Source organism: Phyllobates terribilis, unplaced genomic scaffold (genome assembly GCF_046119375.1).
Source record: "Phyllobates terribilis strain yellow unplaced genomic scaffold, ASM4611937v1 Scaffold_13__5_contigs__length_258822181, whole genome shotgun sequence".
Lineage (NCBI taxonomy): Eukaryota > Metazoa > Chordata > Amphibia > Anura > Dendrobatidae > Phyllobates > Phyllobates terribilis.
The window spans coordinates 36,988,912-37,012,451 of record NW_027362773.1 but is presented as its reverse complement, the minus strand read 5'-3'; the positions used below and the strand labels follow the sequence as shown (position 1 = coordinate 37,012,451).

Sequence of the window (23,540 nt, the reverse complement as noted above, 5' to 3'; positions counted from 1 at the left end):
TAATCAGGGTAGGCCAGGATCTCATCCCCTGTGAGGGCCATCTTCAACTGGCGGAAGGACTCCTCTTCCGGTTGATCCCACTTGAAGGGTGGCTTTTGACTTCTGGACTTAGACTGTCCTATCAGGAGGTCCTGCATAGGAGCAACCATCTTAGTGAACCCGGGGATGAACCTTCGGTAATAGCCTACCAACCCGAGGAACTGCCTTACTTCTTTGATGTTCGAAGGGCTTGGCCAGCTCTTGATTGCCGTGACCTTGTCAGGGTCGGGGGCTACTCCTTCAGCACTTACCACATGCCCTAGGTACTGGACCTTTGGTTTCAGCAGGTGACACTTCAATGGTTTCACCTTCAGGCCATAGCCTGCCAGGGCTTCGAACACCTCGGCCAGGTGCTTTAGATGGTCCTCGTAAGTCTTCAAATAGATGATCACGTCGTCCAGGTAAAGGAGGACCGTCTCGAAGTTTCGGTGCCCTAGACAGCATTACATCAGCCTCTGGAAGGTCCCTGGTGCGTTGCAGAGCCTGAAGGGCATACAGTTGAACTCACTCAGTCCCATTGGGGTGATGAAGGTGGTCTTCTCCTTGTCAGCCTCTGCCACAGGAACCTGCCAGTACCCGCTAGTAAGGTCCAAAGTAGAAAAGAAGTTAGCTGATTTTAGTGCGGCTAAAGACTCCTCTATTCTAGGCAGCGGATATGAGTCTTTGTGGGTGATACGATTGATTTGTCTATAGTCCACGCACATTCTCATGGTGCCGTCTTTCTTTTTTACCAGAACCAGGGGGGCTGCCCAGGGGCTACAGCTATCTCTAATGACCCCAGCTTCTTTCATTTCCCTCAGCATACCCTTGGCGTTCTGATAATGTGCAGTGGGTACAGGCCTGTGTCTCTCTTTTATTGGTGGGTGGCTCCCTGTGGGGATATGGTGTTCTATCCCTTTTACTCTGCCGAAGTCTAGCGGGTGCTTACTAAAGACTCTCTCGCACTCCTGTACCACCCGGTAGACTCCTTGTTTTTGGTGCAGGGGAGTGGAGTCAGCACCCACATGGAGTTTCTGGCACCAGTCCTCCTTTTGTTTCTGGGAGACATTACCCTCCGCCTGAGGAGATGGAGGCAAGGGTTCCACGGCCCTGATAGCTTTGTGTTCGACAACAAACAGTTTGGCAAGTTTAGCGTACCTGAGTAAGTGTACCTCTCTCTCCCCAATGTTGAGAATGCGAACGGGCACCCTCCCATGGCGGACATCAACCACCCCCCTGGCTGTCAAAATGGTGGGCCTGCTGTCTGAGTACACGGGTTCTACCATGGCTTGGTAGTCTCTACCTCTCTACCCGATTGCAGTCCGACACCAGATCATCATTTCACTTTTGGGAGGCATGGAAATGGGGAATGGGTCACTCATTCTTACGCTACCGATCTCACCACCAGACAGTTCTACCTGCTGCCGTCTCATCAGGGCTTTTATCTCCTTGTTGAGGACTCTCTGTTGGCTGGAACTAGCATTCACCGCCACCTGTTGTAGAATTACAATTACCTCTGAAAGACAATTTTCAATCACGTTAGTACCCACAGTTATTTTAGGGTGACTCTCACGACGGTCAATGTCCACAATAATTACTCCCTGTGCCGGTAGTTCAACTTTACCAATTTTAATGGTCATCTCCTTGAACCCCATCTGCAGCACGGGTAAGCCATTACTGGTGATGATGCTCAAGTTACTGTCTGGATACCATGTGATATCAGCATCAGTCCAATACTGCTTAAAAAGTACATAAGGGATAGTGGTTACTTGCGACCCAGTATCCAGCAAGGTGCTCATGGGGATACCGTGCAGCACCACGGGTAAAACTGGGCGCCCCCCAACGTACTTATTACGCCAATTGTAAGGGCCTGGTGATCTTATGCCTGGGGGTTGGCCCTCTGCCCCAGGTTGGACCCGTTTAAATTACAGTACCTGGAAATGTGTCCGGGCTGGTTGCATCGATGGCAAATGGGCCATCCATCCTCTGCGTAGCGGTCTGTGGGCCTCCCTTGGAACGACGGGATCCTCATCTGTCGACGCCACGGGACATCCTCCGGACTTGAAGCCAGCTCGATGGGTCTTGACGGGTCCACTTGTATCGCCTGGACGGTCCTGGTCAATGCCGCGATGCTCCTGGTCAGCTCCTGGACTTGGTGGTGCAGATCTTTCGATGGGGCTTGGTTCAGGGCCTGTGCATCAGCCCCCACGGAGTCCATAGAGGAGGGCGCCGCCTCCTGGTGGTAGGTGAGAGCAGGGCGCCGGAGGTTTATAGCGCCACTTGTTGCGGGTTCTCGGAGCACCCTTATGGCCCTGTCCTTGAATTGGGCAAAGGTCAGATCAGGGTTCTGAAAGAACATGAGGCGCAGCTGGGTCCTGTGGGCTCTAGACAGCAGACCTTCTATGAACTGTTCTGTTAGGAGCTTATCCGTATCCTGCATGCTGCCTGGGTCAGCTTGTTGGATGGCCCTCAGGGCTTCCTGCAAATTTAGGGCATAGTCTCTGATGCTGTCCTGTGCCCGCTGCTTACATCCATAGAACCTCAATTTAATTTCAGCGGAGGTACGTGTGTCAAAGGTACACCGCAGCCGGGCCAGAATACCCTTTACGGTCCTCTTCTCCTCAGCGGGCCATGACTTTACCTCCCTTTGGGCTGCGCCAGTTAACTGCCCTGTTAGTATGCTAACCTTCTGTTCCTCTGTCAGGGGGTAGACTTGGAACAAACTGTACAGCCTTTCCTTAAAGTCAGTTAGGGCATGGGGCTCCCCTGAATACTTAGGCAGCCAGGCCGCTCCAGGGATGTAGGGCAGGGAAAATGGCATCACCGCTGCTGCAGCCGCGTTGGTGGTAGAGGGCGCCTCTGTGTCCGACATATTCCTCCCCCCTAGTTAAGCGTGGCCTTCCTTCCGACGATCCTCTTCTGTAGGCCGCGGCTCCGCTGATGCTGCTCCGGACGAGGACCTTCCGTCGCGTCCTGGTGACGTCAGCGTCGCTCTCTCTCCCTTCCAGGACCTTGCGCAGCGTCGGTGCGTGGGGCGGAGCTTCAGGTCTCGCGCGGTTTGGACGTTCACGCCCCTCTTCTTCCCGCGCGGCGTCCTGAAGATGGCGTCCGATGGCGGGAAAACGGCTGAAAATGGCAGGAACCGACGGAAGATGGCGGGAGACGGCTGGAAATGGCGGGAAACGGCTCCGGATGGCGGGAAACCTCTTTTCAGGTACGTGTACAGTCTCTTTCAGGCACGCAATACCCGTTTGTGGTGGGTTGGTTACAATCTTGCCGACTACGCCAAAGCTGACTCGCCCCCTGGTCCATGGGGCACTCGAATCCGGGCAATAGGGAAACGTTGGGAGTAGTAGTGGCAATCCAGTTCCGTGGCTCAGGGTGGTCAGGCCAGTGGTAGTCCGTTATGTGCTGATGATTATGTCTGACTACGCCACCCGTGGATTTGCGGTCATTAGGAACCTCCACTGCAAGGCAGACCGCTGGGGCTGATGATGTATGCAGCTGGGATGGTGTGACTCCCCACGGGAAGAGTGGATGGTGGGCAGTATAATGGATGGTGGGAGTGATGGTGGTGAGAGTCCCAGTGCCGTTAGTGCTGGAGGAGCAAGGAGAACACAGACAACAGGTTGCAGTCCAGGGTCTTTACTAGAACAGGTAAACTGACCCACAAACAGTCCCGGCTAGGAGGGGACCTGGATGTCTGAGAGCAATGGGGAAATTGGCCCTGGTCAGGGTGAGGGTGTAGGCCTACCGTGCTTTCTGCGCTCCTTCTGGCTATCTCCTCCTTATAGGGTAACAGCCCACGTTTCCGAGCTCTCCGTGTATTCTCGCCTGTATGGCCTGCGACGTGGGTTCCTTTCTGCTCCCAGCCTGGTACGGCTTTGCTGGTCCCTTCTGTTGTGGCAGAGCCTCCAGGCTTCTTAGGCCAAGGAATATACAGTCCCCTGCGGACTGGTTATCTGCTGTAGGATGTGCAATCCTCCCAGCCTCAGACACCAAAGTCTGGTAAATTAAGTCCTTTATCTGCCAAGACAGGCTCACTTCGCCTCTTGTCTCTGGCTTGTGGCTCTCCTCCTGCCACACTTCCTCTTAGGTGCAATACAACTTTCTGTGCCTGCTCTGCTCTGGGACAAGTCTCAGTCCTGAGACAGGTCATCCAGTTCTCTCTAACCCTGCCCCCAGCACCAGCTTTTATAGGGGCAGTCTGCTCCCCCTACTGGCCTGAGACAGGAGGTACTGCATGCTTATGTTACCCTGACTAGAGAACCTCCCCCTTGCTCTGAGACACAACTTTATTACACTTGTGGCATCCAGGCCAGGGTGACACATATATATATATATATATATATATATATATATATATATATATATCAAGAAGTAAAAGTTGTGGAATTCTGGAAATCAGGGGACTGATAGACAAGTTAATGATGTGCAAATGATGAAGAAATGAAATAAATTTTTCAAAACATCTTGATTTATTCAGTATCGAGTATAAGTACGTGACATAAAAATATAAACACTTACAGACCTTGGCTGCTATCAATGAGGTTATTAATGGTGGTCTGAGGAAAGTTCCACTATGCTGAATGCACTTTGGCAAATCATCAAGATCCCCTACTGGCTGCTCCTTTTGCAATTGCCGAGGAATGATGGGTTCGGTGCGAGACAAGTCTGGAGATGCTGCAGACCATGGTAGCACGTTTAGGCCCAGACTGCTCACAGTTACACAAGCCACATGCAGCCTAGCATTGTATTATTGAAAAACAGCTATGAAGTAATTTAGAGAAATGGTTGTACCACTGGTTCTACAATTGTTCCATTCTGTACTCCAAGTGAAATTGGGCATCACAAATAAAGCCTGAAGCATCAAATAGTGTCAACTGAAACCATGAGAAGGCTATTCGGCTATGAGCCAGGCATCCAGCTACAGAGGTTCCATTGACTTCACGTAACTGCTCTCAAAGGCCATTATGATGCTGAACAAGATGGCAGGTGAAACTAGAATTGACATCTATTGTCCTCAGGGATGATTCCTGTTTTTGTTTTAGATACAATGATAGCCAGAGATTGGCAATGCCATGAAGAGGCCTTCACGAAGGAATGTCACACTATTCTTAGGGTGAATCGTTGCATAATACATGGTAGCTGGACCCTTCTAGTCTTCATTCCAGGTACATTAACTGGTAATTATCTCTTAATGTACCTACAGTGGGTATGGAAAGTATTCAGACCCCATTACATTTTTCACTCTTTATTTCATTGCAGCCATTTGGTAAATTCTAAAAAGTTCATTTTTTTCTCATTAATGTATACTCTGTACTCCATCTTGACTGAAAAAAAAACAGAAATGTAGAAATTTTTGCAAATTTATTAAAAAAAGAAAAACTGAAAAATCACATGGTCATAAATATTCAGACCCTTTGCTCGGTATTGAGTAGAATCACCCTTTTGAGTTAGTACAGCCATGAGTCTTCTAGGGAATGATGCAACAAGTTTTTCACACCTGGATTTGGGGATCCTCTGAAATTCTTCTGTGCAGATCCTCCCCAGTTCCGTCAGGTTGGATGGTGAAAGTTGGTGGACAGCCATTTTCAGGTCTCTCTAGAGATGTTGAATTGGGTTTAGGTCAGGGCTCTGGCTGGGCCAGTCAAGAATGGTCACAGAGTTGTTCTGAAGCCACTCTTTTGCTATTTTAGCTGTGTGCTTAGGGTCATTGTCTTGTTGGAAGGTGAACCTTCGGCCAAGTCTGAGGTCTAGAGCACTCTGGAAGAGGTTTTCATCCAGGATATCCAAGGTACTTGGATGCATTCATGTTTCCTTCAATTGCAACCAGTCGTCCTGTTCCTGCATCTGAAAAACACCCCCATAGCGTGATGCTGCCACTATCATGTTTCACTGTTGGGATTGTATTGGGCAGGTGATGAGCAGTGCCTGGTTTTCTCCACACATACCGCTTAGAATTATCTCCAAAAAGTTTTATCTTTGTCTCATCAGACCAGAAAATCTTATTTCTCATAGTCTGGCAGTCCTTCATGTGTTTTTGAGCAAACTCTATGTGGGCTTTCATATGTCTTGCACTGAGGAGAGCCTTCTGTCGGGCCACTCTGCCATAAAGGCTCGACTGGTAGTACAGCCATTTCACCAAGGTATCCGAGGAGCACATTTTTCAACATGACGCCAGGATGCATGTTGATTGTGCTAGCGTGAGAAGCCTGCTTGGCCTAAGTGTGCTACCATGGCCTGCAGCACATCTGTGATGTCATTGGTTGGCAATTTCAAAAGGAGCTGCCAACAGTGGATCTTGATGATTTTTGTGTCCAAGTGCATTTAGTGTGGCAGAATGTTCCTAAGACCACCATTGATTAATAATTATCTCATTCATCACAGCCAAAGCGGGTAAGTGCAAGTATTTCGGCATGTGGTGTATACATACTGTGATTCCATAATTCCCCAACTTTTCCATATATATACATGTATTTATATTTGTGTACATATATAATTATGCACTGTGACTTCATTGAGGTGGCAATACACCAAAAATATGCTTAGGGTTCGGCCTTGTTCTTTTTAACCCAGGGATCCCATTAATTTTGATATTTATCCTCATTCATAAAATATTTCTTACTTTAGTGTGGATACTAATTTATGCTGTTAATCACTCTTACGTTACGACTTTGGTCTAATAGCATTTTGTATATAGGCTAGATTGGGCAATCTGTCAAATTTCTGTATTTTAGCTTGGTGTATTACACTATTTTTATATCATGATTTATGTGGATTCTAAATTATATTGTAAACTGGAGGGTTTTTTTTATTTTTTTTATTTAATGTATTTAGATTTGCATACTTTGTTTGGTGTGAACACTTTTGCTTTTTGCTGCATACCTTCTCTATGTGGTTTGGCATTACATTGAACATAATTTTAGCACCCAATAACATTTATCTTGCTGTGCTCACCTAGTGTACATTTTGGGCCGAACTCAATAAGACTGGGGATGGATACACAGGTCCTAATGAAGGCAACATTGGAAAAAGGTGTGCCAAATTCATTAGGTAGCGTGCACTTCTTTAAGTCTTGGAGTATTTTTCTATTATTGTGCACCACCTTCAGAAATGTACTCCAAGCAGTGGCTGGCATCCATTACCAAAAGATCGTTAATAACTTGATGAATACTGAAAATTCAATGGCTAAGAACCCCAATGATGCCAGTAGAGGTCCCCAAATATCCTGTTATAAAAAAAGTGCATGCTCTGTATTCATTGTCTCTGGGACTGCCGGAGATAGCCGAATGTTGTACTCGTATTGTATTATGTATTGTACACATTTCATCATGTTCTGATATATAAACAATAGGTTTAAAATAAATTCCAAGACAATGTATAAGAAACAGATGTATCTGTATTTGTAACAAGCTAAAAAGGAAACATTCATGTTCAACATATTTTCAAATATCCACTATCTTACAAAGTTTTCATCAAACATCCAGATCTAGATCATTATTGCTAAAAACTATTAACAAATGTATTATATTTATAGCTTTTTATTTATAACACTATCGTACAGTACAAACATCCATAATTTAGCGAAAATAAAATGTCATGCTTTAGAAATGTAGCACATCTTCATGCTTTCCGAGTCCAAAAAAGAAACTGAAGATGACTGTAAATAAGAAACTTTAGGAAATGTCATTTTACAGTGGTTTGTCTTCGGTTATGTTCAGAAATCCATTATTTATCTTGTGCTCTTCTATCGACTTATTACCCTCTGGATCTGTCCATGGGGGTCCATGTAACTGCTTGAGGTAAGAAAAGGAATATTAAAATATAAAAATATATAGCTAAATGACATGTGAGACATCAAGTACTTGTTCTCCTGTGTAAACTACAGTACCAGGTATATCGCCAGCCAATAAGTAAAAGTCAGGTAATATCGTAAAGCCTAGTAACTACTGTGTGCCCATCTTGGAGGCGGTTTTCTTAGTTCTCAAGAAGAGCCATTTGCATATTTTTCTTATGATTGTATTTCCTATATGAATTCTACTTTTGATATTTGTCCAAAGAAAAAATGAATAGGTACTATATTTTAACTTAAAGAGAAAGCTTAAATGATTTGGTGGCACTATACTGGTTGCTATAAATACTGGTATTATTTAACTTAAAGCATTTTGCTACAGGATTTATAAAAAAAAAATTGTTTGACTTCACAGGTAATAGTTGCAGACCCCAATTCTGAGATTGCCCTGCCCCTAGACCAGTGTTCCCCAACTCTACATACACAAGATAAAGGTGGATAGTGCTCTATAACATGCCATAAACTAAAGTTTTTCTCCCTTAGAAGTGATGTGCCTATAAGCCATAAATGTTTGAAAGATGAAGGTCCAACCTTGAGAGAACCATGCATTGTCTAGAACAGTGTTCCCCAACTCCGGTGCAAAAGAGCCACCAACAAGTCATGTTTTCAGGATTTCCTTAATATTGTACAGTTGATGGAAGCATTATCTGTGCAGGTGATGTAATTATCATCTGTGTAATACTAAGGAAATCCTGAAAACATGACCTGTTGGTGACTCTTTTGGACCGGAGTTGGGGAACACTGTTCTAGACCATGCATGGTTCTCTCAAGGGTGGACCTTCATCTTTCAAACATTTATGGCATATAGGCACTAGTGTTGAGCCACCCCCATAGTGTTCGGGTTCGGTTCGTCGAACACCGGGATGTTCGTGGAACTGTTCGTCGAACACCTTAGAACACTGTCGAACACCATCGAACACCGTTAAAACCAATGGCAGGCAAACAAAAACACATAGAAAACACCTTCAAAGGTGTCCAAAAGCTGACAAATTGCTCAGAATACACTCTATTTAAAAAAGCCAGCCGGCAATTCAGCATCGGTACCCCACAATTTAGAGCAGAAACAATAGAGCATCACACATAGATTATAGATAGAAACATGTCAGTCACATATAAAAGAAGTACAGTGACAGTGTTGGTTACTGTACTTGTCATTTAGTGTTAAAGGATTTATTTAAAAAAATAATAGTGTTTTCATGCACCGTCTCTTTAAAAATGACGGCTGGCAATTCAGCATCGGCACCCGACAATTTAGAACAGAAAGAATAGAGCATCACACATAGATTAGATAGATAGAAACATGTCAGTCACATACAGCACAGACCAAAAGTTTGGACACACCAACTAATTTAAAGATTTTTCTGTATTTTCATGACTATGAAATTTGTACATTCACACTGAAGGCATCAAAACTATGAATTAACATATGTGGAATTGTATACTTAACAAAAAAGTGTGAAACAACTGAAAATATGTCTTATATTCTGGGTTCTTCAAAGTAGCCATCTTTTGCTTTAATGACTGCTTTGCAACACTCTTGGCATTCTCTTGATGAGCTTCAAGAGGTAGTCACCGGAAATGGTCTTCCAACAATCTTGAAGGAGTTCCCAGAGATGCTTAGCACTTGTTGATCCTTTTGCCTTCACTCTGCGGTCCAGCTCACCCCAAACCATCTCGAATGGGTTCAGATCTGGTGACTGTGGAGGCCAGGTCATCTGGCGTAGCACCCCATCACTCTCGTTCATGGTCAAATAGCCCTTACACAGCCTGGAGGTGTGTTTGGGGTCATTGTCCTGTTGAAAAATAAATGATGGTCCAACTAAAAGCAAACCGGATGGAAAAGCATGCCGCTGCAAGATGCTGTGGCAGCCATGCTGGTTCAGTATGCCTTCAATTTTGAATAAATCCCAAACAGTGTCACCAGCAAAGTACCCCAACACCATCACACCTCCTCCTCCATGCTTCACTGTGGGAACCAGGCATGTAGAGTCCATCCATTCACCTTTTCCTGCGTTGCACAAAGACACGGTGGTTGGAACCAAAGATCTCAAATTTGGACTCATAAGGCAAAAGCACAGATTTCCACTGGTCTAATGTCCATTCCTTATGTTCTTTAGCCCAAACAAGTCTCTTCCGCTTGTTGCCTGTCCTTAGCAGTGGTTTCCTAGCAGCTATTTTACCATGAAGGCCTGCTGCACAAAGTCTCCTCTTAACAGTTGTTGAAGAGATGTGTCTGCTGCTTGAACTCTGTGTTGCATTGACCTGGTCTCTAATCTGAGCTGCTGTTAACTGCATTTTCTGAGGCTTGTGACTCGGATAAACTTATCCTCAGAAGCAGAGGTTACTCTTGGTCTTCCTTTCCTGGGGCGGTCCTCATGTGAGCCAGTTTCTTTGTAGCGCTTGATGGGTTTTGCAACTGCACTTGGGGACACTTTCAAAGTTTGCCCAATTTTTCGGACTGACTGACCTTCATTTATTAAAGTAATGATGGCCACTCGTTTTTCTTTACTTAGCTGCTTTTTTCTTACCATAATACAAATTCTAACAGTGTATTCAGTAGGACTGTCAGCTGTGTATCCACCTAACTTCTGCACAACACAACTGATGGTCCCAACCCCATTTATAAGTCAAGAAATCCCACTTATTAAACCTGACAGGGCACACCTGTGAAGTGAAAACCATTTCTGGTAACTACCACTTGAAGCTCATCAAGAGAATGCCAAGAGTGTGCAAAGCAGTCATCAAAGCAAAAGGTGGCTACTTTGAAGAACCTAGAATATGACATATTTTCAGTTGTTTCACACTTTTTTTGTTAAGTATATAATTCCACATGTGTTAATTCATAGTTTTGATGCCTTTAGTGTGAATGTACAATTTTCATAGTCATTAAAATTACTGTACTTGTTATTTAGTGTTAAAATAAAGGATTTATTAAAAAAAAATTGGCGTGGGGTTCCCCTCAATTTTAGTCTCTAGCGGAGGTTAAGCAGACGGCTGGGGCAGATGTTTGAAGCCTGGGAAGGGGGAATACCCATGGAGCTTCCCAGGCTACTAATATCAGCCCCCAGCTCAATACCTAGCCTTTACTAGCTATTAAAATGGGGGACCCCCCCAAAAAATGACGTGGGGTCCCCCCTATTTTAATAGCTAGCAAAGGCTAGGCAGACAGCTGGGGGCTGATATTATTAGCCCAGGAAGGGTGCCATGAATATTGGCCCCTCCCAGGCTAGAAACACCAGCCGTCAGCCACCCCAGAAATGGCGCATTCATAGGATGTGCCAATTCTGGCACTTAGCCTCGCTCTTCCCACTGCCCTGTAGCGGTGGCAGTGGGGTAATAGGGCTGGGGTTGATGTCAGCTTATAATGCAGGCTGACATCAAGCCCAGCTTAGTAATGGAGAGGCGTATATAAGACACCCCCATTACTAACCCCATAGTCAAAGTTAAAAAAACACAAACACCCAGAATAAAATCCTTTAATTGAAATAAACACACAATTCTTTAATGTACTAAATTAAACCATACTTACCGTCACGCCCATTCCAGCTGAAGCCAACGATTTCCTGCAATAAAAGTAAAATAATAAACCAATCTCATCCTTACCTTTCCATGGTTCCCAGGACGGCTCCAGCTCTGCTAAATTCACATGATAGGCTGGATTGCAGCCGAAAGCTGCCATCCAGCTTGCCATGCCGCAGACACTGAGAAGCGCAGGCATGCTTGCGCTTCTCAGTGTCTGGCTTTGACGGCATCCAGATGAGCCGAGTTCATGTCCAATGAAATCAGCTCACCTCATGCATGTCACTGACAGCATGGGAGAATTCTCCTGCACTTGCGGTGAGCGCAGGAAAATTCTCTCGCACTCACCGCATGCGCAGGAGAATTCTCCCACCCTGTCAGTGACGTGCATGAAGTGAGCTGAGTTCATTGGACATGAACTCGGGTCATCTGGATGCCGTCACAGTGAGACACTGAGGAGCGCAAGCATGCCTGTGCTTCTTAGTGTCTGCGGCATGGCAAGCTGGATGGCAGCTTTCTGCTGTGATACAGCCTGTCATGTGAATGTAGCAGAGCTGGAGCCGTCCTGGGAACCATGTAAAGGTAAGGATGAGGTTGCTTTATTATTTTACTTTTATTGCAGGAGATCGTTGGCTTCAGCTGGAATGGGCATGATGGTAAGTATGGTTTAATTTAGAACATTTAAGAATTGTATGTTTATTTCAGTTAAAGGATTTTATTCTGGTTGTTGGTGTTTTTTTTTAACTTTGACTATGGGGTTAGTAATGGGGGTGTCTTATAGACGCCTCTCCATTACTAACCTGGGCTTGATGTCAGCTGGCATTACCAGCTGACATCAACCGCAGCCCTATTACCCCACTGCCACCGCTACAGGGCAGTGGGAAGAGCGAGGCTAAGTGCCAGAATTGGCGCATCCGATGGATGCGCCATTTCTGGGGCGGCTGACGGCTGGTGTTTCTAGCCTGGGAGGGGGCCAATATTCATGGCATCCTTCCTGGGCTATTAATATCAGCCCCCAGCTGTCTGGATAGCCTTTGCTTGCTATAAAAATAGGTGGGACCACAAGTCATTTTTTTTGCGGGTCCCCCATTTTAATAACTAGTAAAGGCTAGTTATTCAGCTGGGGGCTGATATTAGTAGCCTGGGAAGCTCCACGGGTATTACCCCCTTCCCAGGCTTCAAACATCTGCCCCAGCCATCTGCTTAACCTCCGCTAGAGACTAAAATTACGGGGAACCCCACGCCAATTTTTTTTTTAATAAATCCTTTATTTTAACACTAAATGACAAGTACAGTAATCAACACTATCACTGTGCTTCTTATATATGTGACTGACATGTTTCTATCTATCTAATCTATGTGTGATGCTCTATTCTTTCTGTTCTAAATTGTCGGGTACCGCTGCTGAATTGCGGGCCGGCTTTTTTAAAGAGATGGTGCATGAAAACACTATTGTTTTTTTTAATAAATCCTTTAACACTAAATGACAAGTACAGTAATCAACACTATCACTGTGCTTCTTATATATGTGACTGACATGTTTCTATCTATCTAATCTCTGTGTGATGCTCTATTCTTTCTGTTCTAAATTGTCGGGTACCAGTGTATGCCGCTGCTGAATTGCCGGCTTTTCATATTTCACTGTGAGCACTGTTCCTATCGATTTGGGTAACCACTGTAGTGCCACAACCACCATGGCTGTGGCATTACAGTGAGTGGCAGACAATCCCTGCATGATGTGAAAAAATCCTGTTACGCTTTTGGTGCATGAACAGCTATTGAACATAACCTCGAACAGCCAAATTAACTGCAAATCATTCGCGTTCGCCGAACGACTCGAACACCGCCCAAAACAGCTCGAATTTGAGATTGACGAACAGCTCTAGTCGAACACCGCTCATCTCTAATAGGCACATCACTTCTAAGAGGGAAAAACTTTAGTTTATGGCATGTTATAGAGCATTATCCACCTTTATCTTGTGTATGTAGATACAAGTTGTATATAAATTTATTGTGGTTGGTGTGTTAAATATAACATATATGTTAAAGAAAAGTATTTTATTTACACTATAAATAATCCTTTAATGTAACCATCACAATGCCACAATGTACCTGAAATCCTGGCTCTAGTTCAATGGTTTTGTTTGTCATTGTTGCATTTAAGTGATGTAATCTGCACATTTTCCCATCCTGAAACAAAGAAAAGAAAGAAATAAGCAGTAATAAAAATCACTTAATATGTGATAGTAGTAAACCCATCCCATTGAAATAAGAAGCATTAGAATTTGACTTGACCTCTGTGGTCAGCAGGATGGTGCCCTACAGACCAGAGATACACTGGAGGCAATGAGAGAACTTTCCTGCCATCATAAATCAGTGTGGAGAATGGCTCCTGATGGTTAGGCTGGTAGTTCATCATCCGCAATGTTCACCTAACAAAGTATTATTAAGACTGATATCAGAAGCCAACAAGCATGCACGACAGAAGGATGAAGTAAAATATGAAAAGAAATATTTATAGATACATCATTTACATGTAATCTGACAAACTATAAACTGAACCTTTTTTTATGACTTTAGATTGTAGAGAGGACTCATTCCTGTAGAAAGATGAAGGGAGGTATAAATATCATGGTGGTAATGGGGATTACAGTATGAGAATAAAAGATGGAAGAACCACTAAAAAACATGGACAAATTCTATTCATCCTGAACTTAGGCAATTTTGATACTGTCTGACCAGTTAATGAATTGGATTACTTAAAACTTTTTTTTCCTGAGCCTTACTGGCTCAAAACCTGGTTACTTCTCAGCCTTGTCAGGCTTTGAGTTTCATGGCACAGTAGGGATATATGCTCAGTGGTTGGCACCGTTGTCTTGCAGCGCTGTGGTCCTGGGTTCAATTCCCACCAAGGACAACATCTGCAAGGAGTTTGTATGTTCTCTCCGTGTTTGCGTGGGTTTCTTCTGGGTTCTCTAGTTTCCTCTCACACTCCAAAGACATACTGATAGGGAATATAGACTGTGAGTCCCACAGGGAAGGTGTCTAGTACTAATGGGGGCAAGTTTTGAAAGAAAAGGTGGAAATATATAGTGGATGTACCTAATACAGAATGGTTTTATCCTGCAGAGGTAGTGAATTTAATGGGTGGCTGCTTAAGGGGTTAATGACCGTTAAATGGATAATTGGTTTGGGGGCCACTTACTCTGTTATGTTTCAAGAATGGTGCTGGCTTATATGGATATAAATTATGACTGTAGGACACACTGCCTCTTCTCTGATTGTCTTCACCTGACCTCTATCATCCCCCATTTCCTTTAAAGGGAATCTGACAGCAGGTTTTTTCTACTTCATCTGAGAGCAGCATAATGTAGGAAAAGAGACCCTGATTCCAGCAATGTATCATTTAGTTTACTGGGTGCAGCAATAGTGATACAATCAGAGTTCTTAGATGAAGAATGCAGCAGAGCTCAGAAAGCTAACCCCGCCCATACCAGGCTCTCTGTGTACATTGTCTGTAGACAGTGAGCTGCTAATCACAGGAGGAAGTGGAATCAGACTAGAAAGCACATGAGAATTAGTCTGGGACTTTTACTTACAGCCTTCATTGTAAGTAAACAGCAGCACCAAATCTGATAAGTATATACATTGCTGAATTCAGTGTTTTAAGCCTTACATCAAGCTGTCCTCAGAGTACATAGCAAAATCCTGCTGACAGATTCCCTTTAAGATGTGCTCATTACTTGTTTAACTAATGTTTTATGTTTTTGTCAAACATATGTTGGTTTTCCAAACTAAGCCAAAGTTGGCAGCTGGAGTTCTGATTTCAAGAGGTTGTGTGACTAACCAAAGGGAGACTTGCCCTTTGGGCAGTGGTGTACCGCCAATGGCGGCAGGCCAGGCAACTACTATAGGGCCCATGAGCCGGGGGGGCCCGATGTCAGTGCCTGCATTGGGCCCCCCACTGCAACGGGCCCCCTCCCGCATCGGGCCACCTCCCAAATCGGGCCGCCCCGCACAGCCAGCGCTGCCCCCCAACCCGCATTCAACTGTATTGGCAGATGCCGATACAGTTGAAAACAATGATGGAGGTCGAAGCATCATGTGACACTCCGTCTCCCATCATTCCTCCTCTGCATCTGATGCAGCAGTGTGCACTGGGTCTGGCAGTGGAGCTGTGGAGAAAAGATGCAGAGACAATCGAAACAGTGGGGGAATGAGGAGTGGTAATTGTGTATTTATTTGTTTTAATTTAGTGCCCCTATTACTGGAAGACTGTGGCGGCACTATACCCGATGGGAGCCCACATTATGCCCTATGGGGGCCCGCACTAAGCCATATGGGGCCACATTAAGCCATATGGGGCCACATTATGCCCTATGGGGGCTGCACTATGCCCTATGAGGGCCGCATTAAGCCATATGGGACCGCACTAAGCTATATGGGGCCGCAATTTGCCGTATGGGGACCCACACTGTGCCATATGGGGCCGCACTAAGCTCTATGGGGACCGCATTAAGCCCTATGGGGACCTTCACTAAGCCATATGGGGCTGCACTAAGCCATATGGGGGTCCACACTATGCCATATGGACTGCACAAAGCCATATGGGGCCGCACTAAGCTATATGGGGCCACAATATGCTTTATGGGCCCAACACTATGCCATATGGGGCTGCACTAAGCCATATGGGGCTGCAATAAGCCATAAAGGGCCGTACTATGCCCTATGGGGGACCGCACTATGCCATATGGGCTGCACTAAGCCCTATGGGGGCCACACTAAGCCCTATGGAGGCTGCACTTTGTCCTATGGGGGCCCTCACTAAGCCATATGGGGCTACACTAAGCCAAATGAGGCCACACAAAACCCTATGGGGGCCTGAACTAAGCCATATGGGACCGCAATATGGCCTATGGGGGCCGCACTATGACATCAAGGGGCCACACAAAGCCCTATGGTGGTCACACTATGCCCTATTGGGCTGCACTATGCCCTATGGGGGCCACATTATACTGAATGGAGGACAATGGGGTGCATTATACTGTATGGAGGACCATGGGGGACTCATTATATAGTTTTTAGGACCATGTGGTGCATTATATTGTATAGAGGACCATGGGGGTGCCATATACTGTATGGAGGACCATGGGGGCTGCATTATATTGTATGGAGGACCATGGGGGTGCATTATGTTATATGGAGGACCTTGGGGGTGCATTATACAAATGGAGGAATATGTGGGGCCATTATACTGCAAAGAGAACCATGGGGGTGCATCATAATGTATGGAAGACAATGAGGGTGCATTATACTGTGTGGAGGACAACGGGGGTGCATTATAATGTATGGATGACCATGGGGGTGTGTTATATTATGTGGAGGACCATGGGGGTGCATTTTGTTGCATGGAGGACCATGGGTAGTCCATTATACTGTATGGAAGACCATGGGGGATACATTATATTGTGTGGAGGACCATGGGGGTGCATTATACTGTATGGAGGACCATGGGGTGCATTATATTGTATGGAGGACCATGGGGGTGCATTATACTGTATGGAGGACCATGGGGTATATTATACTGTATGGAGGACTATGTGGGGCCATTATACTGTATGTAGCACTATGTGGGGCCATTATATTGTATGGAGCACTATGCAGGGCCATTATACTGTATGGAGGACCACCAGGGTGCATTATACTGTATGGAGGACCATGGGGGTGTGTTATACTGTGTGGAAGTCCATGGGGGGTGCATAATATTGCATGGAGGAACATGGGGGTACATTTTATTGTGTGGAGGACATAGTGAATGCATTTCATTGCATAGAGGACCATGAGGGGTGCAATATACTACATGGAGGACAATGGGAGGCACATTATACTATATGGAAGGCTATGTGGGGCCATTATAATATTTGTATGGTTAAGTGCGGCCGTTATACTGTGTGCAGGCAATTATACAGTATGAAGGTTTGTGTGGGGGCAATCTTACTGTTTGGAGGGCTAGTGTGGGCCATTACACTGTATGTAGGCCCATTATTGTGCATGGAGAGCTGTGTGAGGATCACAGTTGGGGAATCATACTGTGTTGTGGTCACCATACTTTGCCTTGGGAGTTAAGATGGGGTTCAGTAGGGTCATTATACTGTGCATGTGGAGGAGTTCACCATGGGAATGTCATTTTGTGTTTGGGGGGGCACTTTTGTTGGCATCATACTTTTTATGGGAGCAATGAAAGAGGAGTCTAGGACTTCAGCAGGAGCAAAATTACTATGTAAAGGATGCAAATTGTCTCTTCAGAGAGGAAGAGGACCAGAACTCTAGTGCCACCTACAGGAAGTAGCAATCCTAAAAGTCAATAGTGACCCTTTAACCAACCTTATCACATGACTTAGGATATAAGCCAAAACCAGAAACGCAATTTGCAGACACTGTGTTTCGGGGTAGTGCTCCTCATCAGTGCATTGTGTGAGTTCTGTTTTGGCTGGGTGAGAGGCGTCAGACCGAATCTAAGGGGTAACATTTCTCCTTGCAAAGAGCGACATGTTAGGCTTGTCACAGTGAGGAGACTTTTAAAGCCGCAATGCTCCTCTGGGAAATATGCAAATTGTCTCTTCAGAGAGGAATAGGATGGAAAGTTGTGAGATATGCTCTTTTGTGACACACCGACAATTATTTAATTTTTGTTTTTTTCTTTTTTCGAGGGGGAGCCCAATTAGAACTTCTGCTATGGGGCCCCAAGATTTCTATGTACGCCACTGGCTTTGGGAGTCCTGAGGCAAGCAGAATGCTCTGCTGTGGAAGATTGGTTTAAAGAAGAAAAAAAGAAAACTAATTGAAAAAAATGGTTAATGGTTATTATGTGGTTCACATGGTAATAAAAAGAATAAAGGCTGTGACTTTTATACATGAAGTACATATGGAGGGAACTAGGTAATGGTGTTATGCTCCCTTTTTTCTATACAGATGTAGTGTGGATATTATGCTGAAATGATTTAAAACCAATAGTGCCCAAATAGTGATTGTGGGAAAAATGGATAAAAATTCTGTGCTGCATGTATCGAAGTAGCAACACTCTTTTTTTCAGGACAAAGCAAGGATCTGTGGTTTGTCCTGAAGAAGAAGTGTTGCTACTTTGAAACTCTCCTTGAATTCATTTATGTACAATCCTCCAGTCCGGCAGAACAGAATTTAAACCATTTTTCCTACAATCACTATTTTTTATCACTGTGGGTAGGCATTAGCAGCCGACTCCAAGAGCAATCTATGGTTGTGGTTGCATAACCAGGAAAGGTGAGCAGATTTTCTAATTCCTATTCCCAATTTTTGATTGGATAAGACTCTGTTTGCGTTGTCTTTCCAGCCTTTCCACATAACAGTGCCCAAATGACAGTGCCAGCCACAGTTTTTCTCAGGGTAGACTTTTTATCCTTGTGCAGACCACTAGCTGGAATAGGCAGTCTTACCGGCAAGGCAATGCTCATTGAGAAAAAGGTATGTAAATTACCTCCCCCAAGGAAAGAAGAAAACTGAACCTCTGTAGTTACATAGTTACATAGTTACATAGTTTATAAGGCCGAAAAAAGACAAGCGTCCATCCAGTTCAGCCTATTTCTTGTGCACTGCAGCTATTCCGCAGCATTGATCCAGGGGAAGGCAAAAAAAAAACCATGCGGTATAGGCCAATTTACATCAATGAGGAAAAATTCACTTCCCGACTCCAATCTGGCAGTCAGATTAAATCCCTGGATTAATTAACTATCACTAAGCATTAGATGTAATTTTATTGTTCCCAAGAAAGGCGTCCAGGCCTCTCTTGAACTCATTAAGTGAGTTAGACATCACCACTTCCTCTCCCAGAGAGTTCCAGAGTCTCACGGCTCTGACCGTAAAGAATCCCCTTCTATGCTGGTGCAGGAACCTCCTTTCCTCCAGATGCATAGTGTGTCCCCTCGTCTTTGTCACCATCCTTGGTATAAACAGGTCATGGGAGAGATCTCTGTACTGCCCCCTGATGTATTTATACATGTTTATGAGGTCTCCCCTAAGCCTTCTCTTTTCCAACGTAAATAGGCCTAATTTTGACAACCTCCATGGGTATTTTAGTCCCTCCATTCCCTTTATTACCATAGTCGCCCTCCTTTGTACCCTCTCTAGCTCCAATAGGTCTTTCCTGAGCACCGGAGCCGAGAACTGTGCACAATATTCTAAGTGCGGCCTTACCAGCGCTTTATACAGAGGAAGAACAATGTTCTCATCATATGCCCCTATTCCTCTTCTGATGCATGCCTTGACTCTATTTGCCTTCGCAGCTGCTGCCTGACACTGGGCACTCCAATTTAATTTGCTGTTAACCAAGACGCCCAGGTCCTTCTCCATGTCAGATTTCCCCAACGGTTTCCCATTTAATATGTATGGGTGACTGCTGTTTTTCTTTCCCATGTGCATGACCTTACATTTATCGGCATTGAACCCCATTTGCCATTTTTTGGCCCAACTCCCCAATTTATCTAAATCCTCCTGTAGCTGTGCCCTATCCTCATCTGTATTAACTACTTTACAAAGTTTAGTATCATCTGCAAATATTGCTATTTTACTATGCAACCCTTCCACTAGATCATTAATAAATATATTAAATAATATAGGGCCCAAGACAGACCCTTGAGGCACCCCGCTAGTAACCCTGACACACCCTGAGCTTACTCCATTGATAACCACCCTCTGCTTTCTATCACTCAGCCAGCTAAAGTGATTTATAGGCTTTCATTTTTGAAGGCACCCATGGTATGTAAGGTTCTTTAAATGATTGAACATTGATTTATAAGGTAGCTATCCCAGTAAATAATAACCCTCTTAAATTGTTTTATACAAATGTTCCTATACAAAAGGAGATGATTGGCAAGTACACGTATTAAGCTCCTGTTGGTAACCAATGAGGAAAAATGTTTTGCTGCTGTTTTCCCTTTTCTTGAAGCATAAGTAATGATTCCAGTAGATGTGAGAAGACATGAAGGCTGTCATTATTACCTAGGCCACTATATATTTTGCCTATAAAAGTTTAATCACATTGCACAGAATATGCCCAAAATGGACTTTAGAATCAAATGCAAATTCTACAATGCTTAGGGCAAAGCAAAATGATAATTAGCTCAGAGGACAAGCAAAGGTTCATGCCTTTTCTGAGTACAAATAGCAGTTTACCCAGTGAAATCCAATATTGTATAATTCATTTTGTTCACTTAGCAGAGTTTAAAAAATATTTGATTTTAGGTTTATAGAGATATTAATTAAACGTGTGGGCCAGAATTAATTATGCAAATGGGTCTTAAACAGATATTAAGTAATGCAATGGAATTCTATAGTAGAATGCAGTAAGCTGTTAGCAGTCCAGCTGGAGGAAAAGCAGAGGCTTTTCTGGCTTTAAATACCCCTTCTAGCAGATGGGAAGGACTCCCCTGTCAATCACAGTATAGCTTCATTTTTTGTACAACTTAGTACTTATGTAATAGTGGATAAGAAAAGAAAAAAATTGGACGTGCTTGATTATTGTATACTTATAAAAATATGTCTATGTGATCGGCTGCTAATAGGCTGCATACTGGAACTCAGCAGACTCTTCCTGTGAAAATAGAGATAGGGGATGTTTCTTCCACAGTCAGCATTTGGGCACTGAGCTGTGTGCATGCAGCTTCAGGAAAGCATCGATAATGTAGAATTGATAAATGAAATGTAAAATTACTACTTTTTAACTACAGGGTGGGCCATTGAAATGGATAGACCTAAATTAAAAGGGAATGGTTGATGATATCAACTTCCTGTTTGTGGCACCTTAGAATATGGGAGGGGGAAAACTTTTCCAGATGGGTGGTGACCATGGCGGCCATTTTGAAGTCGGCCATTTTGGATCCAACTTTATTTTTTTCAATGGAAAGAGGGTCATGTGACACATCAAACTTATTGATAATTTCATAAGAAAAACAATGGTGAGCTTGGTTTTAACGTAACTTTATTCTTTCATGAGTTTTTTACAAGTTTATGACCACTTATAAAATGTGTTCAAAGTGCTGCCAATTGTGTTGGATTGTCAATGCAACCCTCTTCTCCCACTCTTGACACACTGATAGCAACACCGCAGAAGAAATACTAGCACAAGCTTCCAGTATTCGTTGTTTCAGATGCTGCACATCTCATTCCTTCACAGCATAGACAATTGCCTTCAGATGACCCCAAAGATAAAAGTCTCAGCAGAATTCTCCCACGCTGTCAATGACGTGCATGAGGTGAGCTGAGTTCATTGGACATGAACTCGGCTCATCTGGATGCCGCCACAGCCAGACACTGAGGAGCTTCACTGAGGAGCTTCCCAGTGTCTGTGGCATGGCAAGCTGGATGGCAGCGTTCTGCTGCGATCCAGCCTGTCATGTCAATGAAGCAGTGCTGGAGTCGTCCTGGGAACCATGGAAAGGTAAGGATGAGGTTGGTTAATTATTTTACTTTTATTGCAGGAGATCGCTGTCTTCAGCTGGAATGGGCGATACGGTAAGTAAAGTTTAATTTAGAACATTAAAGTATTGTGTCTTTATTTCAATTAAAGGATTTTATTCCGGGTGTTGGTGTTTTTTTTTAACTTTCACTATGGGGTTAGCAATGGGGGCGTCTTATAGATGCCTCTCCATTACTAACCTGGGCTTGATGTCAGCTGGCATTATAAGCCGACATCAACCCCAGCCCTATTACCCCACTGCCACCGCTACAGGGCAGTGGGAAGAGAGAGGCTGAGTGCCGGAATTGGCACATCCTATGAATGCGCCATTTCTGGGTTGGCTGACGGCTGGTGTTTCTAGCCTGGGAGGGGGCCAATATTCATGGCACCCTTCCTGGGTAATTAATATCAGCCCCCAGCTGTCTGCCTAGCCTTTGCTAGCTATTAAAATAGGGGGACCCCACGTCATTTTTTTGGGGGGTCCCCCATTTTAAAAGCTAGTAAAGGCTAGGTATTCAGCTGAAGGCTGATATTAGTAGCCTGGGAAGCTCCGTGGGTATTACCCCTTTCCCAGGCTTCAAACATCTGCCCCAGCCATCTACTTAACCTCCGCTAGAGACTAAAATTACGGGCAACACCATGCCAATTTTTTTTTTTAATAAATCCTTTATTTTAACACTAAATGACAAGTACAGTAACAAACACTGTCTCTGTACTTATTATATATATGACTGACATGTTTCTATCTATCTAATCTATGTGTGATGCTCTATTCTTTCTTTTTTAAATTGTCGGGTACCGATGTATGGAATTGCCGGCCGGCTTTTTTAAAGAGACGGGTGCATGAAAACACTATTATTTTTTTTTTATAAATCCTTTATTTTAAAACTAAATGACAAGTGCAGTAACCAACACTGTCACTGTACTTATTATATATGTGACTGACATGTTTCTATCTATCTAATCTATGTGTGATGCTTTATACTTACTGTTCTAAATTGTCGGGTACCGATGTATGCCACTGATGAATTGCCGGCTTTTCATGTTTCACTGTGAGCACTGTTCCCATCGATTTGGGCAATCACTGTAATGCCACAACCACCATGGCTGTGGCATTTCAGTGAGTGGCAGACAATCCCTGCATGATTGGTGCTCTAAATAGTGCCAAACATGCAGTCTGGGGACCCGAGCTCCCGCCCGAGCATCACGCAAGTACTCGGCGAGCACCGAGCATCTCGATTACTGAGATGCTCGGGCGAGTACCGAGCAGTGGCGAGCATGCTCGCTCATCACTAGTCACCTCTAGATGTGCAAAGCTGGTAGAGACATACCCCAAAAGACTTGTAGGAGTAATTACAGTGAAAGGTGGTCCTACAAAGTATTGATTTAAGGGGGTTGAATTAAAATGCATGTCACAATTTTCAGATTTATATTGTAAAGTAATTAGAATACCATGTATCATTTCCTTTACCCTTCAAAAATAATTGCTATTTTATGTTGGTGTATCACATAAAACCGCAGTAAAATACTTTTAAGTTTGTGGATGTAACGTGAAAAACTGTAGAAAAGTTCAAGAGGGACGAATACTTTTTCAAGGCACTGTATGTGTGTGGGGTGTTTTTTTTGTTTATTGTGGGCTTTTTAATTGTTTTAACTTAC

General features: G+C 44.1%; 1 protein-coding gene across 4 annotated transcripts in view; it reads right to left on the bottom strand.

The window, feature by feature from the left end:
• Nucleotides 1-7,479: 7,479 nt before the first annotated feature.
• Nucleotides 7,480-23,540, bottom strand: part of LUZP2 (leucine zipper protein 2) — a 1,401,083-nt gene continuing 1,385,022 nt past the window's right edge. For 2 of the 4 annotated variants that reach the window (XM_073659432.1, XM_073659434.1), the window contains 2 exons: nt 13,505-13,582; nt 7,480-7,817 (listed from right to left, as the gene is read on the bottom strand). In XM_073659432.1, the coding sequence (XP_073515533.1) occupies nt 7,713-7,817; nt 13,505-13,582 (183 nt within the window). In that variant the 3' untranslated portion in view covers nt 7,480-7,712. The remainder of the gene's footprint in view (nt 7,818-13,504; nt 13,583-23,540) is intronic. The other 2 variants (XM_073659433.1, XM_073659435.1) reach the window with 1 other exon arrangement.